Below are 27,242 nucleotides of genomic sequence, written 5' to 3' on the forward strand. Positions count from 1 at the left end.
ACCCCCAGGATGTGCTTTTGGAGGGAAGGGGAAGGAGGCAGAGGAGGCTACACAGGCACCAGTTGATTTTGTTTCCCCACCAGGGATGCAACTGGGACTACTAGCCCCATAATCCTCAAAATATTGAACAATATCCCATAAGACACTGTATTTGTGGGCTCTACCAGACCCTGACTTTAACAGTATTGTCCCAAGTTCTAGAAATCCAATAAATTAAAATTTATTTATTGAAGTTAAAATAACCACTGAATGATGGTAGTTTTATCCCATCCTGCACAAATGCACAAATGACTCATGCTGTGCTCACCTACAAAGGGACCAGTGCATGTGATATCCCTGTGGAAAATCCCCCATTTTCCCCCACTCCCATGTAACACATGGAACCATTTGCCATGCAGGTGGCTTCCTACCAGGAGGATGATGTGGGGACATAAGGAGCAATAATGTGACAGCATCTATCCTTGGAAAAAGTCCTTCCATATCCATATTTAATTTAATATACTTGGGTAACTGAATCTGCTGTAACATGCTAAGGAATGGCAGAGGTGAGGGAGGAACTTAGGATGGGCCTGCACTTTTCCACAATAACCCCAGGACATGTTTAATTTTGTGCACTGTGACATCAAGCATTGCATGGTCTTGACATCAACATTGAAAACCACCCTACAGGTACAGAGTGAATGAGAGCAAGTTCCTATTCTGTTTCAATTAAAAATATATTGGCGGTTTTCAGTTTTTCCATGAATATTCCAGGTTCTTCTGCCATGGCCCATCTGAGTGGACCAAATATATAACAGCCCTGAGGAATCATTGTGATCTGGAATGACATCAGCCCATGGCCAAAATCTGAGGTGGACAAGCTATGGCCCTTCAGATATTCTGACTTACGTAACCAATGTTGAGGGATGACAGACTCTGTAGACTTAAAAATCTAAAGGGCCACCTGTTTCCCACCCCGCTTTAGCAGGAACCAGATTCATCAGGGAGGGCTTGGCGTATCTTAATCCCATAGTATGACTTTTGGTCTGCAAAGAGTGGCAGATCAGGATAGAAGTGCGGACCGCTATGATAGCTATTAAGCACCTCCTCAATCTGATCATCTTTAGGTGAGGGAACATTCTATTACACTTTGACAGCTTTGTTCAATCATGTTTGGCTTTAAAGCCAACCTCTGTATCTCTCATTGTTTTGCTGTTTAATATTTAGTAAGGGTCTGCTTTCTCATATTCAGATCTGTTGAAATGAGCATCCTCTGCCTTGTAATCCCAATGGTTCCCCCACCTTCACTGACTGCTTTGTCAATTTTCACTCTTACTCTGCTGTTAGGAAAAAAGTGCCCTTTACAAGCATGATCATGAAGTGTGTAAACAAGATGCAAATAGTGCGATTAGACTCTACCCCTTGGGAACTAATTTACTTTCATTTACTTCCTTGAGTTTTAGAAACAGAGTATGTTGTTTTGCCCATTGTGTTCTTGTGGAAAAGCTTTCCCCAGAGATTCAAAACCTAAAGGCATGTAACTGGTTGTTTCCAAAAAGAATATAATTTGTTGAAGAGATGTATTTGCATATAGTGTCACTGTAACTTTGAATCCAGTGCATTGGCCACATTAGGTCCTCTTTTTCCTGAAAATGTATCTTCTGTATCTTCTGAAATAGCTATGCTCCTTTCCTACCAAGTGAACATGGGAATCAAAGGCCCAGTTCATGTGTAACAACAATCCATGGATTGTGTATACTGTGCATTGTTGGGGCTGAGCGTCGATGAGCACACTGGCTCCTGCCCACTTGTCACTTCTCCCATGAGTGAACAATCCATAAACCGTTGCTGGACTAATTCTAGGCTGCTCAACCCTTAAACAGAGTTTCCAGGTTTGCGTATTACAATAACAAGGTGCTCCTAGTTTGTTAATTGAATGTGGAAGCAGTGAATAGCATGCTCACTTGATCTTGCCAGGTATTGGCAATTCCTAGGGTAAATAACACAGAAATTGCTGCTATATGCAAACCAGGTCATAATATGATGGAGAGTAAGAGGTGCTCCAGCTTAGGCTGATTTTATGCCTACTAAAGTATTCCATTTCAGCCCAGTTTTATTGTTAGTATTCCATTTCAGCCCAGTTTTATTGTTTGTAACCATAGGTCAGCACACTATAGCAGAAAAAAATATGCATGCTATCACAGAAGAAAAAATAAGCAAATCAAATACAGAGGCACAAAAATGACATACAGGTCAAAGCCATCAAACTAACATTCTCTAGTACTGATTTCCAAGGTGTCTTTATGGCCTTCTCATAGACCAGGGATGCTCCTGCTGGTGGATCCAACCCGTTTGCTTCAATTTGGTTTTGACAAAACACAAGAACAGAAATTCTTTGTGAGGAGCAATTCAATGCATTATTGTCTATTAAAATGACTTTAAAAAGGTTACGGGGTGTTATATCTCAGGGTGTAAAAGATGACTTATACCATAATCCTATGATTAGAACCATTATATCTGTAGCTCTGACCAGTGTTAAGCCCAACATTTCTGCAATGCACAAATACTCAAGATTGTGGTATGCTTCAGTTTATCATGTTGCAGGGAGCTAAACAAGTTCTCCAGATGAAAAGGTTGAAGCATCACTGGCACTAGTACTCCTGCAGAAGTACGCCATGTTGTAAGACTGGACAATATTGCAACGTGAAAGGCATCCTCAATTGATTTCTGTATCTCAGCCATGTGCTATATGCTATCTCTCCTCCAAGATGGTTCATTTTACATAGAGCACCAAACTGTGGTTTGAAGTTAAGCCCCTCCCACACATCTGAACTATCCTGAACAACTTGGAGGAAAATTAACTTGTCATGACCAAATTAGTCATGATGGTGGGAGATTCATAATCAGAACTTCCAGTCAAGAAAGAGCAGTCCTTGGAGCCCCAGTGTGGACAAGTGCACTAGGAGAGGGGCTAACCTTTCTCTTCCTCCCATCCCCATACATTCTAGGTTGCTACTTGGAGCTGCTGTTTGCTCCACAAGGCAAGGCAGTCAGGGATTCATGTAATACCAGCAGGTTACAATTAGGCAGGATTTTAAAATGCAAGCATAGTATTTTGTCCATTGTCGTCATTTTGACTGGCATGTCTTTTTCCAGAACAGATCATTAACTTTTCTAGATCTTTAGCCTTCTTTTCCTTACACCTACCCCACCCCATCAGCGCTGTTTTTAGTGTAAGTTTAACTCATGCAGCTCTTCTAGTAAATGAACAAGACTTTGCTATTCATCTGGTGTATTCACCCCACAAGCGGATGTGTTGTAACTCTCTGTCCTGTCCTCCAGCCTTGAGGCTTTCCAATGAATAGGAATGTTGCACTGCTTTAACACATCTTATCAGAGATTCCACTGGAACAAATTCCATAGGGTAACTTTTTAAAACAAGCAAATATTTATTCCAACCCTCATCCCCTTCATTGCACCTTACAACTCATTGTTTGGATGTGAGAGATGTTCGCCTTGAAGCAAACTGCACCCATGCTTTGAATGTAGCTAAAAAGTGACCCTGTTTTCCTTGTTTATCCCTGAAAAGGAAATTGTTTTAATGTAACCCATGCAGGCAAACTGATCCCGCCTTTCTGGCAATTGTATCTGTTTGAAATACAGATTCTTAAACAAGTTTGCCCTATTGACTTTCTAATGTTTTTAGGTACTAAATATGTAATGTATGAAAAGGGGTTTAGAATACCTGTCAAGATAAATTCTGACAATCATTTAAGAATAATGTAAATACTTCTGCATGGTGACTGTTCATTAGAATGTTCTGGCATATCACTATTGATACTAGTATTCCCCACATCCTTGAAAAATGACAGCATGCAGCCACGATGTGAAACAAGAAAATTATCCAAAATGGGACTTTCCACTACTATATTTTTTCTGAAGAATTTTCCCATGTGGATTATGTATTTGTGATAATTGTATACTGCTTAAATTTAATAACATTCCTAAGCAGTTCACATACAAGCATTGAAATCATATTTGTATTACAGCATTAAAACAGTATCAGATACAAGGATACAGAGCTGTACATGACAGTTAAAAGGTTTGTGGGGGGGTGCAACATTAGTTCCTTTAATTACAAGCCAGAGTTTTCAGGTGGTCTTTGAAATATGCCAGTTTCTGCCTTCCAAAATTATTGAGTGGGGCCACCACTGAGAAGCCTGCCGCCAAGGCATTATGTGGCTACATTTGGTTCATTTCAGAATGACCAGCAAGGCTTCCTCTGAGCATCTGAAATGTTGGTTCGGTATATCGAAGAGAAGCCTCTATCCCCATCCAGGAACAGGTGTAGTTGGTATACCAAGCAAAGTAACTGGTGTTCTGGGCCATGGACATCACCTGGGCCTCCTGTGACAGAGATGGATCCGGGAGTGCCCCAAAACTACCTACCTCATCAGGAGTACATTCCCATCTAGAATAGGCAGATAGCCCAATTCCTAGACTATCAGTCCACAGGGCCTCTGCCTTACTGGGATTCAGCTTCAGTTTATTGCTCTTTCCCCAAGTCCTAACTGCATCTAGGCACTAGACCAGAATACACAACCTCTCCCAATTCAACTGTGAAGAGAAGTGGAGCTGGGTATCCTCAGCCTACTGGTGACACCTTGCCCCGAATCTCCTAATAATGCCATATAATCTTCATCTAGATATAAAGCCTTAATATAGATGTTAACTGATTCTGGGGCCAAGATGGAGTGCATTTTACATAAAATCAGTCAGGGTATAGTTCTATGTATGCTTATAAAGAAAAAGATCTAACAACTCTGGGCATTCCCCTGTCTAAATGTGCATAGGATTGCTCTGTTCATTGCATCACGTTGAATTGGAGAACTCAAAATGATTAGAATTTTCACTTTTCTCTGAAAACTTTTCTCCCTAGGAAGCATGCATGCATGTGCACACACGCATATGCGCGCGTGCGCGCGCGCACACACACACACACACAGGTGTTCTAATGCTGGCATGTTGAACAGCTTTTCAGCGTCTTTCTCTTTCTCCTTAAAATGTATAATATCACAGAAGTGTATACTCTTGAACTATCATGTCTATTTACAAGCAGGTCAATAAAATTAATTTCCAAGTAAACCTTCCAGCTTGTTTAAATATAACATTAAACTACACGAAAAGCACTTTACTGATATTGTTCCTGATCAAATATTTCAGTTCAGCTAGACCATTAGGGAAAACATTTTTGATATTTATATAGCAGTATAATCAATTTAGTAAATATAAGTCAAATAAATATGGACCTTCAAAATTCAGCATTTTCTAGAAAAGCCATAGCTGACCTGTAAATTGAGTGAGGAGGTGTAATCTTGTCATTTTATTATTTCATTTCTATACCACCAAACTGACAAATCTCCCTAGGTGGGTTACAGCAGTTCATCTAATATGTCTCAACTTTTAAATAACTGTCTATCACAGTATAGAATATCTGCTAATTTGTTTTATTTTAAATTTTTCAATTAAAACTCTGAAGGCGGCATTTAATAAGCACAGTAAAGGTATTAATCAGAAATAAAGCCACAGAAGCTGCTAGAATGGGCCCACATTCTGAGACCTCCACCTACTCCTCTTCTGAAGTCCCGCCAGCAGGCCTTGCGAATATGCAGCAAAAGCAACTGCTTTCTTCCCTGCCAACACATATGAATATTTCCAAGTCTTAGACACAGGACGAGTTGATGCTCCGTGGTGTCTCTCTGCTCTGTCCCCTGTGTCAGTCCTGCCACGTTTCTTGCCACGTCTCTTTTGCCCCCAGAAGAGTGCCCCCATGCCTCATCTAGGAAAGAACTTCATTCTGCCCCCATTTCCTCTCTCCCTTACTGGGAATATTGCTACATAAGATTGCCAACCTGCAATGTTCAACCCGCTTAGAATCAAAGAAGTTTGAGGGAATCGTGTTTATACCACCATGATGAAATTGTTCTGTGCCATGGTGACGGCTGCTTTGTGCACTTAGGATGCTTTTAAAGACTGTTACTAAGGTTACTTCTTCTGCAGATTCACTGGAAAAGTAAAATAAAAAGGCTGGGCGTAGGTGTTAAAACATGTCCAGTGTGGGTTCTTCTGTTTTCAGTCCACAGAAGATGTGCCAGGGATGCAGTTTAGCTAGGGAAGATTGGGTGCTGTTCCTCCTTACATTTTGAGACTGCAGAGATGGTGTCGGAGGTTGGCGTCGTTGGGCTCTTGGCAAGGCCCAAGTCCCAGACAGAGGTCCACTGCCAACCTCTGGAGCCTCTTGGCCCTGCTGCCACTGCCAATTCCCCGGCCCTCTCTAAGTGAGCAAACAGTAGCAAGATCAGAGAGAAGGAGCAGTAGCCTCTATCTGTGGGTTGAGCCCAAGGGAAGAGGGCAGAGGAATGCACCTATGGACTGCCTGAACTCTACAAACATTGTGATCAGGCTTTAATGGTGTGTGTATTTTTAGCCCACACACTGACACAATGACCAATGAGATTAGTGCCCCCCATCTGTTTTGGACTTCAGTTCCCATTAGCCCTAGCTGGAATGGCCAGATGTCAGTAGTACTGGGAGTTGTAGTTCAGAAGCTCTGGGTAGGGCTGCCGCCTACAGTGTGTGGTTGAATAGTGTTTCTTCACTAATAACACCCTGACAAATTGCTCCAGAGATATGCAAAGCTCTATTTGGACAATGTTTGTTAACCTGTAGTTTTTCTTTAAACTTCCATTACTTTCATTAAATCTCGATTGGAGCTCCAGGAATCAGATTAAAATCAACACAGCCTTCCCCGGCCTGGTACTTTCCAAATGTGTTGGACTGCAACCCATATCATCCCCAGCCAGCAACAACACAGCTGCAGGGTACCAGATTAGGGGAACATGGTCCTGCACAATGTGAAAGTCAACAGGCTGATTCCAAAATGTCTTTGTTCAGCACAGGTAGCATTTAGAAATAATTTGGTCTGTTTTCTGTTGGGAAACAAGAAGTTAAAAGTTGAGCACTCAAACCAGTTTGTGAATCTGTTTGTGAATCCAAATTTTATCCCATTAATCAAACTACTCTGGGTTCATCCCCATTTGTACTACTTAACAGGAGAATATGGAGATGGGCCTGCCAAGTTTAGTAGTAAAATAAATATCACTGGCAGTCCTAATTTGGATGTTTGCTCCCCTGCACCCTGAGATTATCTATTCTCACAATAATTATTTGTACCCAAACCTTGTCACAAAAGCTTTGATGGTGTACCATTTTTTTTTTTTTTTTACCAATTGTGCGTTTCCACACTTGATGCTCTGCATGGTGATGCCACATTCTGTTCCTATATCACAGCAGGTTGAAATTTGCTTGAATTGGTCTGGTCTAATTGAAAATCAGTACTGCCAGTCTCAGTGGAATTTACTCATAAAGTGTGCAACTGATTGCATTCGTGTAAAAATGCTGTATGTGACCTCTGCTACCTGCTGCATATGCTCTGACAGTCTTTTTTTAAACTATGGTAAATCACTGCCCTCTTGGGATTTGCAGGAACAGTTTGGAAAATGTGGGGATGCTTTAAAATACCTTTGAAGTGCATCCTCAGTGTGAGCATGTGGCCAGCCAAAACAGGGCATATGCTTTGGGAACAACACAGAGTGTTGCATGTCCCCCACAAAGACCTTCCTTTCCTCAGGGGTGGTGGAGGATGGCTGGTGTTGAAGGAAGAGTCAGCTGTCATTCTGATCAACTTATGTATCAGGTGGTGTGTGTGATTGTATGCTTTGCCTTACGTAGCAAATTACTGTGGGTAGATTAGCTATCTTTAGTGCTGGGTATCTTCACAAGAACTGAGGAACAAATTGCTTGATGAGGGTTTAATGGAGGTGGACCTTTGCTGGAGAGATTTCAGCAAGAGGCAGGATGGTCACTGGTCACGGATGCTGCTGCATCCTGTGTTGTCGCACCTGAGTTGCACAGGGCAGGGCGCTGGCCGTGTTGATTTCCAAGGTCCCTTCTGACTCTGTGATTCTATTCTGATGCTAATATTATATTAGATATTGTTAGCTGACTTACTGGTATGTTGCATTCTCAGTTAAGTGCCTGATGTGTTTTCAGTGAAACTTGTTGAAATGTCAGTGGAATATTATTTATTTATTTATTTATTTATTTAAAACTTTTGTATGCCGTCCCCCATGCAAGGCATCTTGGGGCAGCTCACAATTAAAACATAAAAGCAATCAATAAAATTACATACAGTAAAACAATCCTATTAAAATATTGTAGTGAACTTCTATTTCTTAGAAGTTTATCGTACTTAAATGGTCTGTTATGTTGTATTTGCAGAAAATACGGTATTAGAGTTGGTCAGGTTTCAGCCCCTTCCCTGGGTCTCTGGCAAATAAATTGCTGATCAGGTTGGGCCCAACAGTCTATCATGTTTCCATGGCCACTGCACTAAATATGCTCAGTCCTCACTGGGCTTTTTTCAGGGGGAGGGGGCAGGTACACACTTTAGGGTTCTTTTATAATGTTAAAAATATTTTAAAATTTAATTTTAAAATCCTTGCAAGTTCCTCTGAGTTCTCTAATCTAGATGGGGCTATTTTGGCTACATAAGGGATAGAGTAAGAGATTACATTTACTGTTGGAGGTTTTGCTAAAATCTCTGAATATATCAACTTGGAGAACAAGTTGGAGAACAGAGAGTGTGTGGTAAATGAATCTAACCTACAGTCCTGGCAGGGAAGGAGTTTTTCATAATGAGCACTAAGTGGGATAGGTGTCCCTCAAAGCAGTGTTGCAAGTTCACAAGAATCTCTTTTTATCTGTGTTAGGCTGTAGAATGAGTTGGTTTCTCTGAGAGCTGCTTCAGGTATACTTCTTAAGATCAGCACTGATCTTGAGACTTTGCTGAGTAGTTCATTTTGTCATGCTTCAATAGTAATTGTAAGACAAGAGCTCAGGAAAGTAAGAGGGTGCTTTTGAAAATGGGATTGCCTCTGTTTCATGACCCAGATTCTCATGAGGCTAGGCTAATAAGACTTCCATGGAGTAATTCTGTGTACTGAAGCAGAAAACACCAGCACTTTAGCATAGGAATGGAGCAGAGGTGATCCAAAACTCTTTCCTCTCTTGTCCAACTGTTGTCTAGCTGTTAACAGTCGAGTATATAATTTTCCCTAATGGCTGAACTGAAATAAAATTTGATGCCTGAAAAAATTACTCCATCTCTTCACTGTTAGTTAAAGAAGTAGCTAGCTGAGTGAGTGCTGTGTGTCCTGGCCATTTTGCTCAGCTGCTTGAAAGCTCCATGTTTTTGCAAATCGTCTTCCACTGTATTACCAGCTGAGAAATGTCACGGTGAGGACAACACTGTCATGCAGCCTTCACAAATCTAGAATCTTCTAGATTAGTTACTTCCTGAGAGTTAGAACCCCAAGGGTATGGAATGGGCTTTCACGGGAGGTGGTTGAAGCCCCATCGGTGAGGGTGTTCAAGGATAGGCTAGATATGCACATAGCAGGCATGTCATGAGCGGAGCTGGCTGGAGCCGGGGGTCAGACTAGATGGCCCGGGAGATCCCTTCTGACTCGCGCTGTTTCTGCGTTCTATGTTTCTAGATGTTTTGGCCTGCAACTCCTGTCCAACTCAGCTGACATGGCCAACAGCTGGGAATGATAGTACAAAACATCTGGAGGGTGCCCATTTGTGGAAGGATGCCATCATGGATGCTGGCCACTAAGGACATCCTTTTGCACTCTCAAAATTAGATCACTTTGTACCTTTCACTCTGTATGTGTTGCACTTCTGTGCTCAGTATAAATGTTGCCTCAGCTGCTGCTGTGCCACAAACTTGTAGGACTTCCAGCTAACCCTGACTGTAGGCAGTCTGCTGTTTTCACAGTTCCAATTTAGTGATGGTGGGTTTTTCTAATGTGTTCAAACTCAATTCCCAGTGAGCGCTGCCCAGTCAAAAAGCAGCGTTTTGCATAGGTCCTTGCATGTTAAACAGTCTGGCACTTCTGCTAGCTGCCAGTTAAAATGACAGGTAGTGTAAATGCAAACATTCCTGCAGTCCTGGCCTAGTTCCAGATTCTGGGTCTGTTTTGGCTTTTGCCTCGCCAACACCAAGAGAACACAAGTCAGTCTCAGTTTCAGCTTAGTGAGAGGAGTACAAAGCTGCTTTTCATGTGCCCTCCTTTTTACCTTCTGCACACTAGTCTCCAGTTTGAAGAGCAGAGCGAGAGAGATTACTTTCAGGGTATGTCTGGACAAGGACGCTTTAAAGTGATACCATGTATTTATTTTTTCCCTTCTGCTCCAGCACCTGCACTTGCCTGCTGTTTATTATTCCTTCTTGGAGGTTTATGACTTCAAGTATTATTTATTACCTCTGTAGTGTTATGTATGGACATCAGCTATAGGAAATGAATGTAATTTACTTTTTTAGTATAAAGTTGGACAAAAATGGGCCTGCAGTTAGCCAGACTGTTTGTTTGTTTGTTTAACTTATATTCCATGCTGATAGCCCCATAGGACTCTGGTTATTGGTGACAAGGTGCGGGTGGGAGATAATCGGCTTCCCAAATGTTCCCCTATTCCTATATGGGGCTGCATTCAGGAAGCAGTTTTCACATTTGGTCACTGTGCCTGCACATGCCTTTCTTTCCATTCATTTATCCAAGAACAAACCGTGGGCATGCGAAGTTTTTTCCTCCTTCCAGCAAGACATTTTGCCCAGGTTCAGATGGCAGGGCAAGCCACGCTTCTCTGAAGGTTTTTTTTTTTTTGTTTTGTTTTTTGTTTAGTCACAAAGTTGTGCCCAACCCATCACAACCCCATGGACAACATGCCCCAGTGACCCCATCCAGCCACTTCATCCTCTGCTGTCCCCTTCTCCTTTTGCCATCAATCTTTCCCAGCATCAGGGACTTCTCCAGGGAGTCCTTCCTTCTCATTAGGTGGACAAAGTATTTGAGTTTCATCTTCAATATCTGGCCTTCTAAAGAGCAGTCAGGGTTGATTTCTTTTGACTGGTTTGATCTCTTTGCACCTCTGAAGTTAAATGGGACCAAATGAGCAGCCTAAGGAGCAGATAAGGGTAGGACCACAGTACTGACTCCTTATCTGGCATAGACTTCCCTAATGCAACAGGATCCCATCCATGTCACATCTACTAGAGGGGAGTTTGGGTTAAGCAGGGGTTCACCTGGGATTCCTGGGCTCCAAGAACAGCTTCACCTGGGTGAAGATCTGCTGGGTAGTCCTGAAGGGATGGATGACTGGAATTTTAGAACAATTTCTGCTTTTATGCATTACAGAGCATATTTACTTTCACTTCTCTTTACCAAAGTTCTCCAGGGGTTATGAAGCCTTTTTTCTTTATTGTTTCTGCCCATCTACTCTAACCCCATTTTCTTTTTTATGCAATAGTGAAAATGCAGAAGTTTCAACAGCAGCTTTGTTTCTGTGCTAAAGACCAGTGAAGGCACTTTCTTCAGCAAATTCTCTGTCTGTCTCTCTCTCTCTCTCTCTGTGTGCGTGTGTGCGTGTGTGTGTGTTCCTTCCTTCCTTCCCCTCCCCTCCCTCTCACCCTCCCTCTCACCCTTCCTCCCTCTCACATTCTGTTCATGGTCTCCTCTTTTCACCTCAACTTGCCTCTCCTCTGTGCTCCTGTCCCTCTGTTTCTCTCTTTTCTTTCTCTTTAGAGGCCTTAATATAATAGTTGATTATGAGACTTTTTACCATAAGTGATGGATAAGGTCAAAAATAAGGATAAGGTCAAAAATAAGGTCAAAAAGTTAGAAAGAAATACATGCTGAAGTAGAGAAAATTTTGAAAGTTAACTTTCCTTTGAAAGTTAAGAATATGCTACTGAGTATTCTGCCAGAAACTCTTCCAAGAAATGTGGAAGAATTATATAAATATATGATAACATAGCTAGAGTTACAATTGCAACAAATGGAAAGCAGAAGACTGCCCAATTAGTGAAGATTGGAAAAAACAAGCTAGCTTGAATATGAAGTAATGGCAAAATTAACCAGCTTTATAAATAGAAGACCAGCCAAAGAATTTAATATCATATTTCACTTGACAATTGAGATAAAAAATAGAACTTAAGTAAGAATGCTTTGCTGATACATTTACTGACTAACTATATACATTAAAAAAATTACAATAAATGGAAAGGCTACTTTATGCCTACTTTTTTCATCACTTCAGAGGAAAAACAGAACCTGTAGATGTTACGTATTAAGTATACAATGATTAAATTAGTATAATTGCTCTTGCAATTTAGTTTCTTTTTAATTATGATATTGTTTTATCTGAGAAAAATAAATTAACTGTTGCCAGCTTTGTGGATACATTATAAGATTAATTATTTACTTGATACCCTTGTCAGAGCAATTTTTATGTAATAATTATTTCATTTAATTATTTAACCTTAATTTAATTTAATTAAATTATTATTTTAACTATTTTAACTAAATAGTACCAAGTCAAAATTGTAGTTGTAAATTGGTAGATGTAATAATTTATTATTTTTTTGTGAAATGTCCCACATCTAATATTATATGTAATTGTCATCCAAGCTCTCTTGGTAACTTTCTCCTTTTCTTTCTTTCTTTATCTATAAACATTAAAATTTATATATAATGGTTGATGGCCTAATAGATATATGTAGGAGCAGCTTCTGCTGTTTTTGGTCTGCTCCTGGCTTTGTCCGCTCCCTTCAGGGTACCTTCCAAACTCCTCCGCACGTGATCTGTATAAGTCTCTCAGCTCAGGGGCTCCAAGTACCAGTGATCGGATTGGTGTTGCTGCTTCTCTCACTGCCCTTCCCTGCTGCCGTCCTCCCCGGCCTGCTGGCTCTTTGGCGGCCAACAACGGAGCATCTTGCCCAGCCCCGCCAGGTGCCCTGCATACCTACGGCACCCCTGCCAGCTGCGGGCTACGCCGGCTGGGAAAGATGAGGCACCATGCTAGGGCAGGCTGAATCACTGCGCTACATAATGGCCAAAAGAGAGGCAGCAAGCGGGGAAAAAACCAAGTTCCTTTCTTCCTTGCCATGCTTAGGCCTCCTGCTCCCCCTTTAATCAGGCTCCTTGAAAATCTTGCTGGCTTTTGAGGTTTGCACATGCCTGGAAATAAGTTTGCATAACATTTTGTGGCATGCTTAGTATGTGCTATTTCAGTGACTCTTGCAACAACCCAGGGGAAGCCTTAGGTTGTTCTCTCCCTGTTGCAGATGGGATGCTGAGACGGGGAAGCAGATTGCCCAAGGCGAGCTAGTATGTTCTCTCTCTCTCTCTCTCTCTCTCTCTCTCCCTCCCTCTCCCTCCCTCCCTCCCTCCCTCCCCTCCACCCCAGTTCCCAGTTCTGGAAGTTGGACTACAACTTCCATCATCTCCAATTAGTACAGCTGTTGGGGAGGGCTCATTCAGAACATATTCCTGAGTGTTCATTAAAATACAGCAGCCTTTATTCTGCAATATTTTAAGGCTGAGAAAATAGATTTGTTTTTATATTTCAATCTTATATCTCAATTTTATCACCTGACCTTTTGCTAGCCTTGTCTTTTTTCATCTCACCTAGACTGAGTAGAAACTAAATTCTTGTAATGACTTGAGCATTGGTCTCAAATGTGTAGGAAGCTTATGATCTTGCAAGCATTTCCATGTTTTGCAAAGGTTGCACCCCTTGTTTTACTTATTTATTTATTTAAAACATTTAGAACCGGTCCTTGGCTTAGCCTCAGGACAATGTACAACAATGTGAAATGGTCTCCTGTGCTCTGATGTCCCAGCAATGGCTCACTGACCCATTGTTCTGGCAGCAGCAAGGAATTCACACATTTAGCCTATGTAACCAGTCTTTCAGAGTCATTGGACCAGTGTCTACATCATGGGAACAGATCTTGTGTTAATTAATTGTTGGGTTGTGTGCTGTGAATGAGCCACTTCCGTTTCGTATAAGTAACATTCACTCAGCTGGATAGTATTTGCCTAGCATGTGAACCCAGGCACATTAGTTGGTTCAAGGGTCAATCCAAAGTTAACCTAAGAACAAACTTGGGGTTGTTTAACTCACAGTCTGAATTCAGAAGTTCTGTAGTGCCAGTTTCTATACTACACAGTTGAATGGGATAGGAGCATTGCCCATAAGTACATGGAACGCTTTAATGTGGGAGACATTTTAAATAAGTAATGCCTGAATTAAAATTAGTTCTCTCCACTCTTTGTTTTGCTTGCTTTGGTGTTTCTCATGCCGTACTCCCACTATTGGCTTTCTTGACAATCCCCCAGGGGGCGGAAAAAAGGAACAGATAAGAACTTGTGTTTCTGGTAGCTGTTGTTACAGAACATTTTGAAACTCAAGACATAGGCATTCATCTTATCAGATTGAGCTTGCAAGGGAAAAATACTAGGTCAGAAGTGGTCTTTGTACTTTCCAAAGCATGGCAAACCTAAAACTGCAGGTTCTGATGCCTGTTAAGTATTACTTGACTTGATTCCACTGGCTGTCCAAAGCTCCAGCTCAGGGCGTGCTGGTTCCACCTTGTGGCAGGGCAGCCCTCTGGGCTTACCTCCCAATATCAGGAAGAAGGGGAATTAACTGCAGGATCCTACATCTGTCTACTCAGAAATAGGTTCCTCTGAGTTCAAGGGGGCTTCCTCCCAGGAAACTGGGCATGAGACTGCAGCCCTAAGTTCTCTTCCCACCCCATCTCCTGATCCTAAAACCACAGCTGATTGCCAGATGGTAGAGCCCTGCTCTCTAGCAGTTCACGTCTTACAACATCAATTAATTTGCTTGGCTTTGGGACAATTTACCTGAATTCGCAACACTGCTGCCTGCGTTCAGCTTCACCTTTGCTGTACTTTCCCTGGCAATAGCCAAGATAAAAGTTTTTCAAGATGAGAGAGGAATGACATTTACTTTGTGGCATTCAGAATCAGTGGGATGGGATAGAGGATTCTTAATTCAGTGCATTTTAGTGCACTGTGCAGGTCTGGTGAAAACAAAAGTTGTGTCCAAACTGCGATTAGTCACATCCTGAAACCTGACCCATCACACCCCCAAAATGTGCTAAACTAGGGCTTGCCAAGTTGTGGTTTCCATATAGCAGGATCCAAGCCAATTCAATGTGCCAAAACCACAGAATGTCAACTTGACTTGAAGTTCATGGCATTAAAAAGGGCAGTCCTTGGACTCCGTCACCTCCACTATTCCAATCCTAAATGCCTGCTGACCCTACTGTCTCTCTTCCTTTGCTAGGGTCCTGAAATCCAAGACAGTGGCTATTTGGACAGTGAAAGTGCGTACAGTGAACCCGACCTCTTTCCTGATGAAGACAACATGACCCTGGCCCAGCAGGAAGTCCACCATGAGTCTGATATGGACAGTGCCATCGAAAGTGCCCACAGCTTGGAAGCATCGGATGTATGCAGGAGTGAGGACAAGGACGGTGTGCTGGGTGGCCTCTTCCTGCCTGGAGATAAGTGAGTTAAAAGCGCTGACTACATGCCCATTTCAGATGTTGCTTTCCACCCTTTAAAAGGCAAAGGTAGCCACGTTGACCCTAAGCAAACTTCCAAAAGCCACATTAGTATAATACCTTCATTAGGCCAAACAAAAGATTACTACAAATGTGCAAGCTTCTGAGATCGCCAGATCTCTCCATCAGGCAAGATGTTAGAAAAAGCAGGAGGGGCAGGGGAGAAGGGTTTATGTTCTGATATTCCCTTTCTCACCCCCACGAAGGTCAAGTCCCCTCAACCCTTCTGCAGCATCTGACCTTTCCACCTATTCCACTGCCTCCTTGATCAGTAATGAAGAGCAATTTGAAGATTATGGAGAAGGAGATGATGTGGACTTTACTCCCAGCAGCCCTTGCCCTGACGATGAAAGTAGAACAACTGTCTACTCTGACCTTGGTTCATCTGTTCCTTCCAGGTTTGTCATTTGTGTCATTCTGATATTCCTTTCTTTCCCACTCCCATCATGAGGGAGGGGGAAATTGCCTGCAAAGTTGATTCTGGTGAGTTGCCTTGTTTCTCATCAGTATAAAACTTAGCTCTTGCCTCTGCGTTCCTTTCACTTGCTATGACTTCTGCCAAGCCCTAAGGCAGCCATCTCCAGCCTGGCGCCTTCCAGATATTTCTGAGTACATCTTCTATCAGCCCAGCTGAGCACAATCAAACATCAGTGAGGATGGGAGCTGTAGTCTGAAACACCTGGAAGGCATCACCTTGGAAAAACATTGATGGAAACAGCACACCATCTTATCCAAACATCAGAACAAACAAACGAACTAGAGGTTGGCAAACAAAATATTGACCTGGTCCACATGTAACACCAATTCACGGGTTATTTAAATAACCCGTGAATTGGCAGGGCTGCATGGGAGGAGCGAGCACACTGCTTCCCACCTGCTCACCACTTCCACTTTGCATCTACTTTCCAAACAACCCAGAAATGTCCTGTTCCTGGGTTGTAAACTGTGAAAACTAAACCGAGCTCTTTGGGCTGTTGCAGATTAAACAACCCAAAGTTTTACTCCAACCACAATGTAATGCAGGCATGGAAGAACTTGATCCCAGGGGCCCTATATGGCCTGTGGGAATTCTCCACCTGGTATGACAGTTCCCTTCCCAAGTCCTACCCCAATCTTCTAGACCAAATGTTCTGTTCTCTTTAGTGCTGAGAGACCCTCCTTCTCAGTGCTGAGCAGAGAAAATCCCTCCTCAGTTTATCTGTTGAGAGGTGGGCTGGAAGAGGGCTGTGTGTGTGAATGGAGTGCACATGTTTCCATGAATGGGTTGAGAGAATGAACTTGGCCATGCCTGTTGCTGGCATTTGACCCCAAGAGGCTGCTTTCCAATGTAGCAGCCTCACCTGTAGGCTGAAACACTTTTCCTACCCTGAGGTAATGGCTATGCTGGAAGCAGCTTTCCTCAATCTGGCATCCTCCAGATGAGTTTGACTGAAGTCTCCATAACTCCCACCAACCATGGGCATTGGCTAGCACCCCTGGAGGGTCACAGGTTGAGGAAGGCTGATCTGTAGCCTACCTCTCTCATCACTTTGGATTAAAAAAAATGGCACGTTTGTAGATCAAGCCATCTCTGCATTGGCTTTTAACATAACATTTTATGGGGCATCCTGGGTTTGGGGAAGGAGGGAAAATTTTGCATGCTAGTTTTGGAGCGTGGTGTTTAAAAATGATGGTCTCCTGGGGCTAGCAGCTTGCTGTAAACATGATGTTAAGAGGAACAGCCCCTATTTAAAAAGAAGACACTCACTTTTTGACTCAAGGTGTGCAGGACCTGGTTGGCATCGCTTTTTGTTTCTCTACCAACAGTGCTGGTCAGACCCCAAGAAAAATGCGGCATATTTATAACAGTGAGCTGCTGGATGTTTACTGCACCCAGTGCTGCAAGAAAATCAACCTGCTCAATGACCTGGAAGCCAGGCTGAAAAACCTGAAAGCAAACAGGTGAGTAAAGTACAGCAGAGTTGTGGCCCGTTGGACTGCAATTATCCGGATAGGGAGAGTTCAAGCATGCCTTGCTCTTCCATGGTGAGGTTTTATTGTTTCTAGTCATGGTGAGGCAAAATGCTATTTGATTATGCCTGTGAACTGAATCAGACTGTCAGTCACACTGCAGTCCACTTACCTGGGTGTCATTCCCATTGAACTCAGTGGGACTTACTTCTGAGTAGGACTACAAAGGCTTGCACTGTTTAATCTGGCCTGGATAGGCGCGGTTAGTGAAGTCGCCAGATTTGCTGATGACACTGAACTTTTTAGCATGGTTAATACCAAAGGGGACTTTGAGGAGCTTCAAAGGGATCTCTCCAAGCTGGGAGAATGGGCATCAAAATGGCAAATGGGGACCTTGGTAAAGGACGGGGTATAAATAATAAAATATAAACTAGTGTCAAGTACTGCCTGTTGGGGCAAAAGATCCCAGCCTCAAGGTTACATGGACAGGATCTGAGCTAGCAGTCCAGAAAGGCATCTTGGGGTAGTGGTGAACAGCTCGATGAAAAGGCCAGCCTAGTACTCAGCTGCTGTGAAGAAGGCAAACTCCATGCCAGGCATAATTTGGACTGGAATATAAAATAGATCTGCCAAAATCTTACTTCCCTTATACCAATCTTTGGTGCAAGTGCACTTGCAATATTGTGTTCAGTTCTAGTTGCCTTACCTGAAAAGGGACATTATTGAGTTGGAAAAGGCATATAGAAGGGAAACAAAAATGATCAGAGGAACTTGGGCAGGAGAAAGGCTGGAGCCCATCGTCCTTGAAGAAGCAGTTGGTTTGCTGTGGTGTGTATGGAGTGCTGGACCTCTGGTCTGACCCAGCATGGCTTTTCTTACGTTCTTACAGCTTTCAACTGACTAAATGTGCAGACTGGTGAAATCTGATTCTTGATGCCTTTTGAGAAGTTTCAGGAAGCATGAGACACTTTATATTTAAAAAATATTTTGAGAGGGAAGAACAGCATGAAAGATTTCATTTTCTTTCTCTCTTCTGAGTAAAAACACCAGAAGCAAAGTAGCTTCAAGAAATAAACCAGTGTGCTCTCTCACTGAGTTACAATTTGCCCTCACTGATTTAATCAGCTTTGATTTACTGACTATACCAATTAAAGATTCCAACCCTAAGACGTATAATACAGTTAACTATAAGCTGCTCAGCTACCATATGTGTGTGAGATTTTAGCCTTTTTGCACATCTCGTCTGGCACGGAGCACCGCCAAAGGCTTGGAGGCAAGTGAAACCTTCACTGTTTTAAAGCTGGGAGACAGGCCTGGCTCTGTGATGGGACAAAGTGAACAGCAAGCTGCAGGGAGCAGTGGCATGAGCACCCCTCCCCGCAGCCCCACCACCAGCCACCTGCTTATCCCTAAGAAAAGAAAGCTGTGTGCCGAGCAACAGGCAACAAAGCCAGAAAATCGGCACCAGGAGCCAGGTTGGGAAGGTTTCCATGAGCTTTCGAAATGATCAGTCAAGAATGCGTGGTGGTGCAGTGCATGCTCACTTTCCATGCCTTCCTGTAAATGCGCAGTGCCCCAATTTGGATTAGGACTGTGGCCCACTGGGAGGGGAGGGTCAAAGCTTTCCCTCACCCTCTTAGACAAAAGCTCACTCCCACCTAAACATGGGGGGGGGGGAGTAAAAACGCTCCCCCCTTGTAGCCCATTCCCTTCTGTGTTATGTCCAGGTTGCTTTCAAGTAATCAAAATTGCAGCATGTGTATGCTCCCTTCTCTAAGGGCTGTGGACTGAAGCCTTTCTGTGCCTTGCGGAATCTTCTTGGAAGGAGACGTGATTTAATAACAACTTTTACTTGATTTCCTTGCAATCATGCAAACGATGGAGGCATACGGGTGGGGCCGATCATTGCATACCAGGAGCAGTCTTGCTCGACTTTTAAATTATCAGTACGGATTGTACGAGTTGGAGTTAATCTTCAGGACTTAGAGCACGTACTGTACTGCTGTAGAATATTCACTGCTGCATATTGGCGCAGCAGTAAGCCCCAGCGTTTTCGGCCAGCCTTGCCGGAGAAATTCCATGACTCCTTGGATCTCCTTGCAGCACTACAGAATGAGCGGCTCTCTGTGCCCTTTGAGTTAAGGCTTCATCCAGTGACCAAGAGCAATGATTTCTTAGGTTATGAGAAGGAGCAGGGGCGCACAGGCATGTGGGAAGCAGCTTTATACTCAGGCCAGTCTTGTCCCCTCTGAGTGCCAGTTGTGACTCTCCAAGGGCTGAGGCAGGATTCGCTTTCCTTTCCTGGGGAGTCCCAGGATCCAACATGAGACCTTCTGCATGCAGAGCAGCTGCTCTCCCACTCCCTCCCCAAGAGTGGGCATGACTGGCCATCTCCCAACGTCCTCAAGGCAGCCTTTTGGCAGTTCAAAGCATTTATCATAGCCAAGCATTTTGAGTGCGGGATCACAGTGGCCGGGTCTAAGCTTTTGATGCTTCTGCACCTGACCTCTCTGTTGAAATGGATTCCTCGTACAAGCCCGGGCAGAGTGGATGGGATATCAGAGATCCTGAATGTGCATTTTGTGCTTTTAGAGAAACTATTCCTAGGATTTTATTCCGCACTCTGCTTCAAAATTGCCCTTGCAGTTTTCCTGCTTTGTACTTCTGACACACACCCACCTCCAAGACCTGACAGGCAGCAACTGCCCAAGCACTGCCAAACAGCTTTGCCACTGTGAGCTAGGTCTGACCTCTGAGAATTAATAATTGGAATGAATCTGATAGTTTTAATTCCATCATTTGATCAGCTCTCTTCTGTAGCTGGAATGCCTTTCTCTGTTTCTTGTTGATATTTGAATCAACATTCTGCAGCCTAGCACCCCTCTGATGCTGTTGGACTACAACTCCCATTGGCTCCAACCAGCATGACTGATGGAAGCAATAGTCTGCAATGTCTGGAGGGCACCAGGTTGGGAAAGACTGCTCTAGCCCTTTGTCTTCATCAGCATTCTCCTCTCCTCTTTCGTTCTCTCTCTCAGCTTAAGTCTTTTGCCACCTGCCTGTTCTGCAAGGCTGTTTTCCCTTCTGTTACATGAGGCCCCATTCACATAAAACGCAAGAAGTTGATGATCCTGAGGGGGAAGATTGCTTCCTGCAACAACATTCAGAAGCTATTTCTGGCAACTTCTGCTCGCCCCTGAGAAACTAGTAATGCAGATTTCTTGAAGCCCTTCAAAGACCTATGCAACTGACATTTAAAAAACCTCTAGAAATCCCTGCTCTCTCAATGCTTAGCTCTCTCTAGTGGCTTTATTTTCATTGACTGCCTGGGGTTGTATTTTTATTTCTTAACACAGCACATAATTAAACTGTGAAATGCGCTGCCGTAAGAGGTAGCGACAGCCGTCACCTTGGACCGCTTTGGAAGGAGAGTGGGCCAATTCGTGGAGGAGGAAGTTCTCCCTGGCTTCAAGGCCTCTGGGCTATAATCACTTGCTGCAGTGCCTCCAGCAGTGTATACTGCCTCCAAGTAGCATCTGTCAGAAATTACCGCTGGGAGGATGCTGTCATGCTCCTGTCCTTTTTGTGGGTTTTCCAGAAGCCTGCAGTTGGCTGCTGTAGGGAACAGGATGCTGGGGTTGATGGGCTTTGATAGACTGAACCCAGCAGAGCTGTACTTACATACACAGGTCTTCCATCTGCACTGATATGGCGCCATCCCTGTCCAGGACACCTGAGACTTAAGATACCTGTGCTTTCTCTCAGGGAGGGGGCTTTCTGAATGGACAGAGGGAAAACAGGGCAGGGAAGGATGAATGTGGGCAAATGTATCCATCTCTAGAGCCTGGTGCCCCGAATGTGGGGATGCTTGTCTAACATTTAAGGAACTGTCCGTGGTGCTGAAGAAATAACCACTCAATGGGTTCAGCACTATGGACAGTTCCTTTAATTTTCAGACCGAATCCTGCAGTGACGACACCACCCTACTGACATTGGCACCACAAGCCTCCGCTCCATTTCATATGTGGCAGATTTCATGTTTTCCTGCATATGGAGATAAGGATTAAAGAGACAAGCCCAAAGCCCTGACGGTTTTGAAGGAGGATTTGACCGTTCTTGTTCTGTGAAGCCAGTGTAGGCACATTGGTGCATTTTTTATTTTATTTTATTTTTTTTAGCAAACTGTCCATATGTAACTATTATTCCCCACAACAATATATGGTGCCTTAGAGATGACCAATGTCATATAAAGATTTGCAAAATCTGCTTTGAACAGTTCCTCTGGTGGTGGCTGGTGCTGATTCTAGTCACGGGAGAGATCAGTTAAGACTTAAACTTTTGTTTCTTGTGTAAGTGTGCATAGGACTATACTCATGAAAGTGAAAGGGGAACCCCTGTGACCCACTACTTGTGGTGCACTCTGAAACATGCTGTCAGTCAGACTTAGTCCCTCTGAAGGATTATTTTGGACTGTAGCCGTAGTATCTTCCTGAGGCACAGTATTGCTCCGTTATAATGAAGAGGTTGCAGATTAAGATTAACCAAATGTGTTTCATGCCTGTCCTTTTTATATCTTCCAGCCCAAACCGAAAAATATCTAGTACAGCTTTTGGAAGGTAAGAAACAAAACACATTTCTTCATCCAACTGTTCCATTAAGTTAGCCTTCCTTAAATGAAAAGGCATTTCTGTATTTGAATGGCTAAAGAAGAACCATGTGAGTTTGAATAGTATCTAAATTAAATATTGCAAAAAACAATTGGGTCAATCTACTTTTTATTCAGAATTAGAGAGCCTCTTGAGCCATCAGACTGATGTACTGAGAGCTACCACTGCACCACAATTGGAAGTAAAGAAACCAGCAAGTACAACTTGGCTTGCTATCTGCTGGGAAGACCTTTCCTTTCTTGAATTTCTCCTCATCATTCTGCCTTCAGGGAAGGAAACCCTGGCAATCCGAGGACCTGGTCCTGCACTTTACTTGGCTGCATAGGACATGCCCTATTCCTGTCTCATCCGCCATGAGTATTTCCTCTTTTCCAATCCTATCATTGGACTTCAGCTGCCATCATCCCCAGCAATCTTGGTGGGAATTTTATTACTAGGAAGACCAAGCTAGGGTCTAGATGTGGTAAAAGCAACACATGCGCGGGGACGCCCTGGTTAGCCCCTCCAACTGGCATACCTGCATAGAGTGCAGATACCTGCAGAGCGAGGTCCGTTGCCTGTCTGCTGCGATGCACAGAAGCCCCACTTTGCAGACATGCACATGCCAGGCAGAGGGGTTAATCTGCCGGCTGTTCCTCTTGAGCTGCCGCTCCTGACCATCCGGTGATCTGTTGAATGGCAGAGCTGCCTTTGCCACTTGGCCTGTCCTGCCTGCACAAAACCAGCCTGCTGCGCCAGGTGTGAGGCTGCTGTCCCACTGCCGGCATTTAAGGAAGATTCCTCTGGATTTCTATGCATGGGGCAAGGTGTGGCTGAGGATGCCCTCTTGTCCTTTGTCTCAGGTCCTGGGCCCACCTTACCCTGCCTGTAAAAGCATAAAGAAACCCTTCTCATGCTTGGAAGTAGCAGGCTGATGGCTTCACGGTTACTTCCAAAGCACACGTGTCACTGCAAAGCATTTGAACAGAGCAAAGTTTCTGGGCGAGTTATTGTGAAATGCTTGCACTGATCATGTTAGTCCTCTCTGTGGCTTTTCAACATTGGAGGCTTTTCCCCCGAGGGCGCATGCAGAGCCCACTTCCTTACCCGGTGCTGGTTCAAAGGGTCAGATCTCTTTCCTGTTGTCTTCCTGACAGACAGCTCTTCCACAACAGCAACTTTAGCAGCAGCAATGGCAGCACAGAGGACTTGTTCAGAGACAGCATAGATTCATGTGACAACGACATCACGGAAAAGGTGAGAGGTCCTCTTTGCATCGTTGAGAAGAAAGGCTCTAGGGATGTGCCGATAAACCGAAGACACGCTGATGCGTCTGCCAGTTTATGGGGGTGATGCTGTCTTGGCTCCAGTACAGTCTGTGTATGATTTTATATGGGGACTGTTGGAGAACTTTAATGCAGGCAAAGTGGGTGATGAAATAATACTCTGTGGAGTTTGTGTGTAGATTCCTATTTAATAATGTAGGTTTAGTAACCTATGAGCCTTCTCAAACCTGTGTTCTCCTTATGTCAGGGCTCCATTTTCCATCATCCTCAGCCAGCATGAGCATTGGCCTTGTTGGACAGGAATGCTGGAATTTGTAGTACAACACATTTGGCTGTCACCCGGCTGGGGAAGCCTGTTTCGCACTGTTGAGCTGGGGAGGTCCAGCTTGATCGTTTCGCAGTTCTTTTCCCCTTCACAAGACTGGTAGGGAAGCCGCTGACACCCTCTTCCTTTTCTGTAGGTGACTTATTTGGAGAAAAAAGTGACAGAATTGGAAAATGATAGCATGACCAACGGTGACCTGAAGAGCAAATTGAAACAGGAGAACACGCAGTTAGTCCACAGGTAATCTGGTCTATTGCAGCAGCCACATTTTTGCAGTCTCCAGTGGCAGAGCTATAATGAGAAACCCGTGGAGCAAAAGCACTCAGCCAGCTAATGAAGTGATAACCGGCAGTTGTGTTTTCCGCCTGTTTGCTTTGGGAGCCAAGTCTTTTTCCTCCAATCAGCAACGCCATGAAAATATGCCAGAGCTGCAATTCAGGGGGTGAAGGGTGGGGGAGGTCTCTTAAGAATGAGTTTCTTTGGCCTCCCATTCTGCTCTAATTCAATGAGGCCTGCAGCCTGGTATGCCCTCGCTCCTGAGAAGTTGCTCCTCTCAGGGAGCGGAGCTGCTGCTCCTCCTGCCGATTCAGAAAGGAAGAAGGTCTCCATGGGGGCTGCATGTCTAAGCTCTGGTGGGCATAATCACGAGAAATCGCAATCTCCTGCCCTCCCACTCAGAAGGAGAAAAGGATTTTCCTGACACAGCTTAGCAGAATTCAGCACCTCGTGCATTGAAGCATCATGACTAAGCTTGTGATGTTTCACAGCAGTTCATTGCTGTGTGTGAGCTCTCCCCCTGCTCACTGTCAACCAGCCATCACTGCCAGTCAATGAATCGTAAGTCTAAAAACCATTGTGACTACAGGGAGAAGCAAGGAAGTTTCACCACACCCTGCGGTGCAGACAGAGCAGCTAGATCAAGCAAAGACAAAGACGGGCCTCGGGGCATGTTTATTTTGGGATGAGTCTGGCCGGATTGTCAAGGCCGGGCAAGGCACAGCAGTGCAAGGTGCCCAAATGGCTAGGCCGCTGCTGAAATACTGAGCCAGAAGGAGAGAAGCACATAACAGAGAATAAAGACAAAGGGACAAAGCAGTCCGTTGATACTAAATAAAGAGCCGTGCTATTTCCACCCATGCCTTTCAAAGTGTTGCATAAATAAAATAATGTCATTAGGGTCCATGAGCTAGAAGAGCTGTTGAAAGACCAAGAAACATCAGCTGAGCAGACCCTGGAAGAAGAAATAAAGAGGCACAGGGAAGCATACAGCAAGTACGAGAAAGAGAAGAGCACGGAAATTGAACTGCTGAACACAAGGTACCATTTCTAACGGTGCTAATCTTGCCTCTATAAATGACTTGTTAAAGTCAGTCTCAGACTGGCACTGTTAAGACACTTTTTATTGCTTTGCTGGTACTGAGGGCTCCTTCACACATGCATTGTCATTTCTTCCTTGCAATTCTAGTAACATTGACACTGCACCAATACAAATAGCAGTGATTTTGACTCTGAGTTAGGCTGAGAAATAGTCCTTGGATGAAAGGCACCTAGTGAGTTTCACAGCTGAGTGAGGATTGGAAGCCAGGTCCTCTGTAGTCCTGGTCAGGCACTTGAACCATGATGCTACACCTGCAGGAGAGCCATCGGATGTATACCTGCTCCTGTGTGACTCCTCCCTGCATGTGCTGTCCTGGGAATAGTCTGGAGTGCAGACATGGCAAGCAGAACTTGAGTGTTAACTAGTCTTAGGACAACTAGGCTTCTGCCCTATAGAAGAGGGGCTTTTCCTTATATGCAGAAGCTATTGATCTTAAAATTCTGTAATTGCACTGTGGGGGTTCTAAGATTCTGTACCTTTAGCTCAAGGCCCTCTTCTGCCAGTGCCTTTTCATTTAGTTCCATGATGGAAACTAGTGAAGCAACACTTTTCATATCCATAAAAATTGCCAAGTTTTTGTGTACAGTCGTTCCCTATTCTTTTTCTGCTTCAGGGTTCAGCAGCTTGAAGAGGAAAACTGTGAGCTTAAAACAACTGTCTTACGGCTGAAATCACAAAGTGAGAAACTGGATGAGGTAACAGAGCTCTTGAATTCTTATTTTATTTGTTTACTGATTTCTTTGTTAGATTTATATCTCGCCTTTTTCCTGCAAGAAACCTATTTTATCCTCACAACAACCCTACCAGATCAGATAAGCTGAGAGTGTGAGTGGCCCAAAATCACCCAACAGGCTTTATAACAGAGTAGCAAGTAGGGCCTGAATCTCCCAAGTCCCAGCCCAGCACTCACCACTGTGCCACACTGCCCCTTGCCACATGTCCCATTCAGAAACAGTGCATATCCTCAGCTGAGCCAATTCAAACTTTGATTGTTATCAACTTTGCACTGCTTAAATCAAGGCTAGATCTACTTGCTTGCAAGTTGTGTATTTTGCTACTGCCTCATCAAAGTGTCAGAACAAAATATGACACGTGCAATGTAGAAACGTGCAATTTAGTTGCCTGCACTGGTGCAGCAGAAGGGATTCATAAATGACATGATGCCATTTATCAGGCCCCCGAGTTCTCGTCACTGCAAATGTCTTCAGTCCTCACTATTAAAGGGCAGGTGGAATGAGTTCTACATTCAAGATACTGGCGTCCTGGCCAAGTCTGTTGCTCTTTACAACAGTGGAGCAGCAATGTTGCCATGGCAGGAAAAGTACTTGTACATCTGAGCAGCAAATGTAACGAGGAACAATAGGGTTTTGCTAGATCCCAAAGGTCTATCAGCCATAGCCAGGTGTATCATATTGGCTTGGGACATGAAATGGGGCTAACATGGAATTAAGAAATGCGTTTAAGCATGTACTCAGTCCAGGAAGTTTGTTTCTTGTTCCAGAACACGGCTCATAGTCCCTACACACAACACACACTTCCATTCCTTGCCTTTGCTTTCTTCGTCTCGGCAACCCTTCTGTTTTCCTAGGGAACACATTTTTATTAAACAATTAGGAGTCAGAAACCTTCTCCAATCTCTCACAAATTCCAATCTATTTGATGCCCAACCCTGCACTCTGAGAAAGGAAGTGGGCACCTGAGGATGGAGCTAAACATTTTGGGCATCACATGGTACAAGCCTGTTTGGAATGTTCCTCTTCCAGAATGTAGGTGGGGGGTTTACAGGTTTGAATGCTTCCCTGTGTGGCAAACTGTATTCTGGAAACACTAGCAGGCCTGCATGGCAGTCCCTAACACTACATTGATCGGGCCATCACAGTTTTGCATATGCAATGAGAAGTTTTGTTTTTGTTTGAACTCTTTTTATATAGGGAGCATTCAGACATGCATGTTTCCCTGATCTGCTCTATGAAATGACAGAGTTCCAGGAAGGTGATACATCCTGTTTTTTTCTGAATATAGAGAAAGGCTTAGGGCCTGGGTAGGCTTAGGATTAGGGCTTGGATAGCTAAAGGAATGTCTCTTCTCATATACACCTACCCAGACCCTAAGGTCACACACA

General features: G+C 43.8%; 1 protein-coding gene and 1 long non-coding RNA gene across 4 annotated transcripts in view; one reads left to right on the forward strand and one right to left on the reverse strand.

Moving 5' to 3' along the window:
- The window catches only part of RAB11FIP4 (RAB11 family interacting protein 4), a 200,137-nt gene that overhangs the window by 162,435 nt on the left and 10,460 nt on the right, over nucleotides 1–27,242 (forward strand). For 2 of the 3 annotated variants that reach the window (XM_044422076.1, XM_044422074.1), the window contains 8 exons: nucleotides 15,256–15,479; nucleotides 15,742–15,933; nucleotides 17,342–17,476; nucleotides 22,066–22,101; nucleotides 23,289–23,388; nucleotides 23,879–23,982; nucleotides 24,919–25,059; nucleotides 25,734–25,815. In XM_044422076.1, coding sequence (XP_044278011.1) covers nucleotides 15,256–15,479; nucleotides 15,742–15,933; nucleotides 17,342–17,476; nucleotides 22,066–22,101; nucleotides 23,289–23,388; nucleotides 23,879–23,982; nucleotides 24,919–25,059; nucleotides 25,734–25,815 — 1,014 coding nt within the window. The remainder of the gene's footprint in view (nucleotides 1–15,255; nucleotides 15,480–15,741; nucleotides 15,934–17,341; nucleotides 17,477–22,065; nucleotides 22,102–23,288; nucleotides 23,389–23,878; nucleotides 23,983–24,918; nucleotides 25,060–25,733; nucleotides 25,816–27,242) is intronic. The other variant, XM_044422075.1, reaches the window with a different exon arrangement.
- Nucleotides 23,321–27,242, reverse strand: part of LOC123019289 — a 32,690-nt gene continuing 28,768 nt past the window's right edge. Inside the window, exon 3 of the long non-coding RNA XR_006413897.1 lies at nucleotides 23,321–23,938. This is a non-coding gene — a long non-coding RNA (uncharacterized LOC123019289). The remainder of the gene's footprint in view (nucleotides 23,939–27,242) is intronic.

Source organism: Varanus komodoensis, unplaced genomic scaffold, assembly GCF_004798865.1.
Source record: "Varanus komodoensis strain SLA01 unplaced genomic scaffold, ASM479886v1 scaffold12, whole genome shotgun sequence".
NCBI classification, from domain to species: domain Eukaryota; kingdom Metazoa; phylum Chordata; class Lepidosauria; order Squamata; family Varanidae; genus Varanus; species Varanus komodoensis.